The sequence below is a fragment of the Malus sylvestris genome, chromosome 2 (assembly GCF_916048215.2).
Source record: "Malus sylvestris chromosome 2, drMalSylv7.2, whole genome shotgun sequence".
NCBI classification, from domain to species: Eukaryota; Viridiplantae; Streptophyta; class Magnoliopsida; order Rosales; family Rosaceae; genus Malus; species Malus sylvestris.
The window spans coordinates 10,017,574-10,027,955 of record NC_062261.1 but is presented as its reverse complement, the minus strand read 5'-3'; the positions used below and the strand labels follow the sequence as shown (position 1 = coordinate 10,027,955).

Genomic DNA, 10,382 nt, shown 5'->3' with positions numbered 1-10,382 from the left:
TTCTCAGATACCACTAATTCTTAATTTTCACATTCTCATCTCATTCGTATAACAAAAGAAAAGGAACAACCCGCCTTTATGTAGGTGTTTTCTCCAATACTAGATTCAATATTGCGGGATGTGAGTAGTTGGTCGATTGGCACGTTATAATTGATTAATTGCTCATATCCTGTAACATTCTGCAAGATTTGTCATGCGTTGGAGTATTCTAGTCTTATGTATGACTCAAGTCTTATTCAAAGATAATCAAAATTAAGTTGACCTCCACATTACTTTAGATGGTGAAGATGTTATGACTATGAACCAATATTGAGTTATGTACACCGAGGAATGGAAAAATTTGCAGAAAATCGAACAATTATACAATATTTGTCTTACGTAACACGGTGGGATTGTTTAGCTACTATGTTTATAGAAGCAATAATTGTAAGGATTGGAACAATTCGGAAATATTCAAGTACCTAAAAGAGCCAGCTATATCAAAATAATTATGTTGGAGTTGAGTCATATAACTTCTCATCTGCTATGGCTCGGTCCTTTTATGACGGATATTGGTGCACAAACTCCCTTTTTCTATATTTTCATAAAAAAAAAAAAAAAATTAGTATACGATCTATTCGAAGTTGCCAGCGGTCTGAGCACTAGCGGAGCCAAGGTGTGGGCAATGGATGCTGTTGACCCCAACGATCTCACATGTTTCACTTGCTAATTATTAGTTTTGACCCTAAATATACTATAAGAAATAGAAGAATTGAAGTTTAATTAATATTCTCTTGTGAATAATTATGGTTTGCATCAAATATTGCAGTGCACTATAAGACCAAGATAGATGTATATGTAAAAGGATAATGCTAGATACCAATTTTTAAATCATGTGATGTGTTATTATTATGAAATAAACACGTTAATTAACACTTAAATAATAATTCAATCATCAACAATGATGTCATATGGTTTAACAGAACATGGTTCAAGGTCATGCACATATTTTGCTAAGAGAAGAATACATCTTTGGAAACTTTTGCTTAGGATACATTTTAATGAGAACTGCTCGCTCATGCCCCTATAGAGTTAAAATTCTGGCTCCGTCACTAGTTATGAGAATGATGCATAATTATTTTTGTATCAACATATGTTCTCTCCTCTCACATTCTCTCCTTCCAACAAGTCTAACGTCTTCCCGTTTAATTCTTCCTAATTTAACAGAAGTCGAAATTAACAAGAATTGGTGAGAATTAATTTATCGTTTAGGTTTACAAGAGAATGGCATAAAGCCATCCTTTATGCAATTACCATGTTGGAAAAGCTTGATCTTCTGAGGCTAAGTAAAGGAGTGGGTGATTACCATGTTGGAAAAGCTTGATAACACCCTTTTTGGATGCTTTTATGAGCAATTTGGGCGAAAGAAATTAAAGGCTATGGAACGGGAAGATTGAGCAGTTCAACTTGGCTTGTGAGTCATTGTAGCTATTGGACTAGTTAGTTTCTTGTAGGTTTTAACTCCTATTGCCGTAGGACTAATGAATATCTGTAGAAGTCGTGGAAATGCAACCGAAGTTAGCGGTTTGAATCTGGTGCTGCTGGCTGCTATAAGGCTACGAGATTGATCCATCCATAATGAAACCATCCACTTCACATTTTTTGCTAACCACAATCAGCTCTTAGTTGAAATGAGTTTATTCGTTTATATACAAAACGAAATTGTCACATCCCAACCCGGGCCCCACCACATCCCTGGCTCGACTCCGTCGTAGCACGATATTGTCCGCTTTGGGCCCCGACCACGCCCTCACGTTTTTGTTTCTGGGAACTCACACGAGAACTTCACAGTGGGTCACCCATCATGGGATTGCTCTCACGCAAACTCGCTTAACTTCGGAGTTCTGATGGAACCCAAAGCCAGTGAGCTCCCAAAATGCCTCGTGCTAGGTAGAAATGGAAATATACATATAAGGCTTACAGGATCCACTCCCCTTAGCGATGTGGGATGTTACAATCCATTCCCCTTAGGGGCCCGACGTCCTCATCAGCACACTTTCCGGTAGGGATTGGCTCTGATACCAAATTGTCACATCCCGGCTCAGGCCACCATCACATCCCGGGCTCGACTCCACCCTAGCACAATATTATCTGCTTTGGATCCCGACCACGCCCTCACGGTTTTGTTTATATGAACTCACACGAGAACTTCTCAGTAGGTCACCCATCATGGGATTGTTCTCGCGCGAACTTGCTTAACTTCGGAGTTCGGATGGAACGCAAAGCCAATGAGCTCCCAAAAGGCCTCGTGCTAAGTAGAGATGGGAATATACATATAAAGCTTACATGATCAACTCCCCTAGGCGATGTGGAATGTTATAGAACTACAGCTTTAGACAAGCAAATTTACAACAGCATATAGGGCATGTTAAAACTACTTTTGCCCCACTAGGCTTCAAAGGCATAAGAGGGTTCATTCGTTTATATCAATCAATTACTTTAGATAGAGGATCCAAAACTTCAAGGTCACCATCCATTCGCCAAAAAAGAGCTTGCTCTTGTCTTAGGGTTTTAGCAAAATAGAACGTTAGAAAAGAATTGCATGATGGTAAATGTTTAATTTTTGAGTGTGGGTTTATTGATAGTTTTATTGTTAGTTTCATTTGTTACTTGATGTTAATTATACAATAGAGTAAAAAAAACAATTCACATTTAAAATTTACGTTGGGTGTAGAAAAAGTTACATGGTTTCAAATAAATTTCCCAAACGCAAACTAGCTATCGAGAGAAAGGCTAATAATTTCTTGGAATTCTGAATATTATCCATAGAAATCATTATACATATACCATATATAAATTTCTACTAATTACTAAAACACTCATTGTCAACCAAAACCCCATGAAATTAGTAGTTTAACCCTCTAATTAAAACAGAATATAAATAAGAAATATAGAGCAGAAATGTAATTTCACGCAACCAAATTTTGGTTTTTTTTTTCAAAGTCTCACCTACATGTAATCTTAACATATTTCTAATTAAAATAAATAAATAAACTTCCCACTCCCACATTCTCTATCACTCTCTTCTTCTCTCCTTCTATTTCAAAAACAAAAATAAAAAACTTTCTCACACACTTTGTGTGTGCCCATATGCTAGTAATAATAAAAGGAAAACTAATTAAAAAGACTTGAAAACTTTGAGTTTTAACGATAAAGACAAAATAAAGGGTAAAGTGAATAGTATCAAGATTGACTTTTTAGTGTAAAAATATGGTTTTCATTAAAATAAATAGTACCAGAAGTTTTTCGTTAAAGTTCTTATTAATAAAAGTAAAAGAAAACGGTACATAACTCCCCTTTTAATTGACGCCACGTTATATTCTTTTTTTGTTTGTAAGTTATATATTCATGTTAGGTTAAAGGGTACTGTCATAGTCTTAAAAGAAATTTAATTTCGAGTGTCTTCTGAGGTCATCTTTTTTCTGAGTACCTTAGGGCTTGGGCAAGTTCAGATTAATTAAAACGTTAAACTAAGGCATACATCAATTATTTATTTGATCTCTAATGTATACGTTTCAGAGAAGGATTTATATTTTGACAAAAAAAAAAAAAAAAAAAAAAAAGAGAAGGATTTATATAACTTGGGTATAGCGGTTTAGTAGCATCTCGTGCCAACAAAATTAAGATATGTATAAGTTTTTATTCACATGTCTTTATTTCATTGGCACGAGACTTCATATGACTTATAAACCATTCTAAAGCACATGATATCCTTTCTTGTTTAATTTTTTCATCATTATCACATTTTCATCAAGAGTTTATTTCAATTATTCAATTTGTAAAAGTAAATAAAAACTTACGCATACGTACGTACCGGATACGATGGTCAGCCGGCCATGCTTGAAATCCTGCACTATGTCTCACGCGTGTCAAATAATGGCAACCAAAATGCCAGGGAACCCACTTAAACAAAAACAAGAGATAAGGACTCTATTAGGAGATATTTTCAATGTACTAGGAATACAACTTAGTATATAAAGTGTCACAATATGATTGATTAAAAATTTAATAAAAATTTCAACCAATTGTATTAGAACGTCTGATATCTTGAGCCATTTTTCCGATACACTACAAAATTTCTCTTCAATTAGCACGCAGATGGCAGTGGCAGATGACAGGTGGCACAGGTTGTGCGTAAGTGTAACCCTCTGCCAGCTCCATCGTCCTATCAAGTTCACAAGATTGCATTGACTAAAAATGAATATTGTAAATTAAAACTAGTTTTAGGTTTTTAATGATACTGTAAACTAAAACTAGTTCCTTTTCTAATGATATGATTTATAATCGTCATAAAAGGTTAAAGAACCATTTCAAACATTTATGACTTATGTACTAAGCTGCAACCAGATTAGGGAGATTTAAATTGATGAGAAGTTGGAAATTGAATAGGTTAGAATCAGAATTATCTGATTGCAGTTGAAGATAATTATTAAACTATTTGGAATCAGAATGAGAATAATGTAATCAAGAAATAATAATAATTTTTACTTATCAGTTAAAAATTTGCTTTGTACCTTAAATATGTCACTAGCTATGAATAAGAAGGATGAAGGTTGCCGAGGATCAAACATTATCCATTCGTCATCTTTGGTGTTTATCTCAAGACCATTGACATGATTTTGATGAAGAATGGTGTTAAAATCCTTGTCTGAATGACTTACTGGACCCACATTGCTTCCAGCTTTTTTTGGGTTCTTTGTATTTTGCAATTTGGAGAAAGTGAGAAGTTGTTTGAATATGATCATCATGCTACTTTTCTACACCATAGTGTTGGAATACCATTCTTGTCGCAACATAATCTAGTTCCTGCATCACCTTTGCATACGAATCGACACTATCACTGAACAAAAAATATAACAAAGTATATTAGGGTAAAAATGAGCACATTATACTATATTTCATGCACATTACACTATCACTTGTCGTTTCCATTAGGCCAAAAATGATGTGTAAATTTCTGAGTTTCTTCCGGGTTGTTAGGATTATGAATCCCCAAGCCTCCATGGACAGGTCCTTCATTAATGTACCAAAGATGGTGTTGTGAAGCTCCAGAGAAATTTTGTCGGGCATTATTGCCATGAAACCACCAAGAGATTCTAGAGCTTGGAAACCTCTTCCCGGACTGAGAGCCAAGAACTTGTCCCTGGCTTCATACAGTCCTCTTTGGAGAAATCTACGACTGGGAGTAATTTGGTCATTGTTTCGGTACTCATGCAAACCATCTTTATCTTCTCAGTTGCTAGCTTAAGCTTAAAGGTTTGGCAGGCCATAACTCTGAGGATAATCCGATCTGAGATGCACTATGTACACCAAACGATGATATTTATAGTTTTTCTGTTGTTTTTGCATGTGGTTTTTATGGTTTGCACTCCAATTTTGACTGATGATTTGCATTTTAATTTTTTGTTTGTGCACGCAGAAAGAGTGGTCCACGAGTAAAACGAAATTGTAACTGTTATCTTATTGCTTAGGTTATTTTTACTATAAAGAACCACACCAATGTACGTGCAACAACCTTCATTCCACTTCTGATTTACATCTGTCCATCTGTTCTGCTCTAACTAGATGAGTTATTTCCCCTTATTTATTTATGTAGAGAGCTAAGATACAACATGATTTTGGTGAATAAATTTGAGTTTTTACAGGTTGCAGTTCAAATATACTAGACGTTAACAATTCTCTCATTAAGAGACAACCCAATCTTATAACCCCACTACAAGAAAAATGAGCTTTGGGTACAAAACAAAGGGCACAATTGAAAAGGTTGTGTCTGTTTGATCACCAAAGAGCTTAAACAGTTCCCATTTAATTGAGGGCACCATCTATTATGCCCAATGTTAAAAAAAGAAGACACAAAACAGTAATGGAAAACTATGCCGAGTGGGGTCAAATGACAACTTTTTTACTGAAGATGGGCACAAAAAATATTTTGTGTCTATAAAAATTATTTGTCAAAGGCACCATATGTTCTCTCTCGTTTATCTTTACCTCCTCTAGCACACCAATAATTAAAATTTATGAAATTGTGGTAAATAATGGTATGGAGCTGTTTATTACCGTGCAATATTTTAGCCTCAAAATAAGTTAGTAATAATGTTGTTCAAATTCGTTTTTCGCGAGAGTTGAACCTCAGATCTCTTACTTACAAGTAAAGAAGAATACCACTACACCGTAGTACTAAGTGGCGTGTTTTAGATTACAATGGATCATTTCTAGCTGCAATGAATGTTTGTTATGGTTTTTGGTTTTCTAGTAAGTGTTTATTTTTTTAACTGTATTAAAAGTCCTTCATGCAGTGACACATAACCAACAATTGTGCCCTTAGGGTCGGTCTTCGTGCAAAAGTTAGTTGGTCTTCAGATAGATAAATGAGTTAATAATTGTAGATTCCTTTTAATTTTTTACATTTTTTATTAATTTTAAAATGTGGCTGACGTCACATAGCCTCGGGCTCTCGGGCCACCAATTTGAGCCAGGCCTCTCACTTTGCCCCCCCCCCCCCAACCCTTTCAATCCACATGCCTGCATAGGCATAGCTCTGGCTATTGGGTTGGAAAAATGGTCGGTCCATCGGGCTACTCCCCTCGCTGGAGTTGCTCTTAGGGTTTAATGCTTTAGGGTTTCAGCTCGCTTTTGTATAGTGGTCTAATAGCATTCGGATTCATGTCAATTAACAAAGAATCAGTTCTGATGGTATTATGATTGCAGGTACTTCTTTATTTGATTTTATCTTATTTACGTTGGGGAAATTTTATTTCCAACCCAGTGTTTTATCTCTACACTCATTACTTTTTTAATAGACTTTAGGTCATCTCCAATTCAAGGATGGCCAAAGGGGTATGTTTAGTCCTATAGTCCTGCAAGAAATTATATTTTAATGAACAATGTCAGACCATATTTTATATCATCTCCAACCGATGGGCTAAAGGGCCATAGGCCAAACATAGCCTTTTGACAAAAAATCATCTCCAACCGAGGGGTCAAAGAACCATAGGCCAAACATAATTTATTATTTTAATTGAATTAATATATTTAATTAATTAAACTACCATATTAAAATGAGTATTTATCGTTAATAGCCAAAATTTAATATCCCATTTCATAAATGTCACATTTTATAAAAACTTTCAAATATATCAGAAACTCAAATAAATAGACCTAAATACCGTCATAATTCAAAATCCATTTACATATAAAAGCCAAAACACTTAAATAATTATGAAACCGCAAGGAGAGTTGGTAGTATCAAACTTGTGGAGATTAGTTTCTGATTAGTTTATAACTCATTGAACATGGGAGGTCAATGAAATTCTGGTGGGAGGTGTAAGGAAGAAACTCAACCGCTCCAGCAGGGAAGAATTGTTGTACAAAGTTAAATCAATGATATATATTTCTAACTCCACCTATTAGAATCAAAACAAAATTCAAGTGCCATGTTGAAGGACTCCTTTTTGTGTTTAATCAGAAGGACTCCCTTGTGTTTAATCAGAAGTGTTCAGAGTTCTGAAATTACAAAACAGCCATAAAATTGAGATATCACAACTTTTGATAGTATAATTTTGTATAATAACTTGTGTTAACGAAGATATTGGATGCTAGTCTCAAAAGGGTATGTTCCACCACTTATAAGAACTTGTATTATGTTTATGTTTATTTGGTTTTAATTTTAAGGGTATTTAAGTGGATTTTTTTGTTATTTTTGACAGATTTTATAAAAAGTGATATTTATGAAATTAAGTGTTAAATTTTAGCTATTAATGATAAAAAAAAATCGATTAAAATAAGATTTTCGAACATATTAGAAGATTATTGAAAGAGGTGGCTATTTGAAAATTACTGAAAAAATTAAAGGAAAGATTATTGGAAGAGAATAGAATGTGAAGAATTGAAATAAAATGAGATAAGATATTATGGAATGGTGAAAAGTATGTGAGAAATAGTGTAAGAAAAAAAAATCAAACAGTTATATTATGACATTGGTGTACCAGACCGTTTTTGGACACACTAAAAAATGTCTCGGCATTGTGGCATTCTATGATGTCGGGGGTGTCGCCTATTGGGTACGTTTGTAGGAGAAAACAGAGGAACTGTGATGTTATTGTCGACAACAGCACCCCGTCGCCTGCAGTCGTCGATTCGCCCGTCACTACTTTCTCTCTAAAATTTGGCCTTTGGATATCCAATTCATCAATTCCCTCTTCACCGCTGCACACTCTCTCTCTCTCTCTCAAACAACCACGAAATCGGCAGCGATAAACTCAGTCGGAATCAACTCCAATCTCCAGTTGCTGCCATGGTAGGTGGTAAAACGTGGGATTCTTCGTCTGCGTATTTTTTTTTCAAGGTTACACAACTTCAATCCGAGTGTAAGCTTGGAAGTTTTTGGGACAAAATTTTTAAGTTGGGAACACCGAAAAAATCAAGGCGACCGAGGACTTTCTAGGGTAAGTAAGATTATGTTTCCAAAGGTTATTGAAGTATTATGCATTTCCTAGTACAAATGATCAAATGATGGTAATACCATTGAATGTGATGATCAGATACATATACGACGTTCCGTGGACGATTTCTACATGATACCGAACTAATATGTAAAAGAAGAAAAAATAGAAGGTGAAAAAACAGCTAACAAAAAGCTTTATTTCAGAGACACTTCACTCGGAATTCTACAATCGGAAAAGGATCTTTCTTCCCGCCTACGGAAGACGAATAACTCTACACGCTGTGAATGAGCGTCACAAACCTGCGAGCAACCAAGGTGCCAACAACATTCACATTGGAAGCTGACAGCAATGGTATCTCTAATCTGCTCTGGACTGTCCAGATCGGGATGAAAGGATGATACCGACAATCAGGCCATACAAAGCCAAAGCTTCGGCAAAGATGAGAATCAGAATCATGCCAACAAAAAGCTTTGGCTGTTGTGCGTTCGCCCTGCAGACCAAACCGATTTCATTACAAACATTCTAATGTGAATAGATCAACTCGACACTCTGTCGAAGATAAGAAAATAGACCAATTAAACAAGGAGAAAGCGATGAGCAATCCAAATGAACTACTTGCAGGTAGCCAAAACCAAAAAAGCATAGCAGCAGAAGCATGGATCAAACTAACAGTTCAGGGAACATCCAATCGAAAATTCGTGGAACTGGATACATGGCAGCCGAAAACAAAAGCACAAGGAACATCCAATCGAAAATTTGTGGAACATCCAATCGAAAATTCGTGGAACATCCCATAGAAAATTCGTGGAACATCCAATCGAGATTTTATCACTCTAACAAGGTAAAAATGTAGTCTTTCTTCTATAAGGGCTTGGCTAAAATTTCTAGCACTCTAAAATATTCTCAAGCCAAATGAATAACAACAAAACAGACAATTATTGCCAAATCCACAAAAGATCAAAACTTTAGTCGCACAAAAACATAATCCAACAAAGAAGATGAAACAGAGGGAAGCAGATTTACCTAACACCGGCATCGCCAACGATGCCGATGGCCATTCCGGCGGAAAGTCCGGCGAGTCCACAAGCCAGACCGGAGGAGAGGTGGGCGTACCCATCGAAGAGGTAGTAAGATTTGGCCTTTGGGTTAATCCCAGTGCTGATAATCACAGCAATGATCAAACCGTAGATACCCAACACTCCCGCCATAACAACCGGAACAATCGACTTCATCACCAGCTCCGGCCTCATCACCCCCATCGATGCCACGCCCACGCCGCTCTTCGCCGTCCCGTACGCCGCTCCCATACCTGTATTTAACCAAAAAGCCCCTCTCAATCATCAATTTTATGGAAGAAATAAAACTTAATCGGAGTTAGATTTGGAGGGAAAGATGGGAGTTTTTTTGTTTACTTACAGGAGAAGACGAGGGCTGCCGCCGCGCCGAGGAAGCCGAAGAACGGTGCCGTTTCGTCGCCGCTGAAGGTGGATGGCGCCATCTTTTCCGTGTTCCGATTAGCGATTGGGGTGGGAGTTTCTCAGATTTGGGAAATTCTGATCGCGGAGATTGGAGAGAGAGAGAGAGAGAGACTTGGATTTACGCACGCGAGTTTTGTCGCTAGCGAATTACGACAGTGCGGTGCCACTTGCCCTGAAGTTTCTGTGGGGCCTACTGATGGATGGGGGTTGGGGTAACCCGACAAAATGGAGAGCGTGGTCATTGGGTTTTTAATGGGCTTCTAAAACTCTGAGTGGTAACTAGATCATATTACCTACAAAGCCCATAAACTACAAGCCAAACGAGGCTTATCTTTGGGCTTTTTTAGGCCGCGGTGCCCACATTTACCACGTGATTAATTGACGGCCAATTTGACAGATTGTTAACATTGATCAAGCTATG

The 10,382-nt window shown here is 36.7% G+C and overlaps 1 protein-coding gene and 1 pseudogene across 1 annotated transcript; both read right to left on the bottom strand.

The window, feature by feature from the left end:
• Window positions 1-4,153: 4,153 nt before the first annotated feature.
• LOC126588705 (probable 2-oxoglutarate-dependent dioxygenase AOP1) lies at window positions 4,154-5,328 on the bottom strand (annotated as a pseudogene).
• A 3,212-nt stretch (window positions 5,329-8,540) lies between these two features.
• On the bottom strand, window positions 8,541-10,089 carry LOC126588728 (V-type proton ATPase subunit c1-like). Its single transcript, XM_050253833.1, has 3 exons — window positions 9,900-10,089; window positions 9,507-9,792; window positions 8,541-8,973 (listed from the first exon to the last, which is right to left on the bottom strand). The coding sequence occupies exons 1-3, from the start codon at window positions 9,979-9,981 to the stop codon at window positions 8,841-8,843; spliced, it is 501 nt and encodes a 166-aa protein (XP_050109790.1). The 5' UTR covers window positions 9,982-10,089; the 3' UTR covers window positions 8,541-8,840.
• Between the last annotated feature and the right edge of the window lie 293 nt (window positions 10,090-10,382).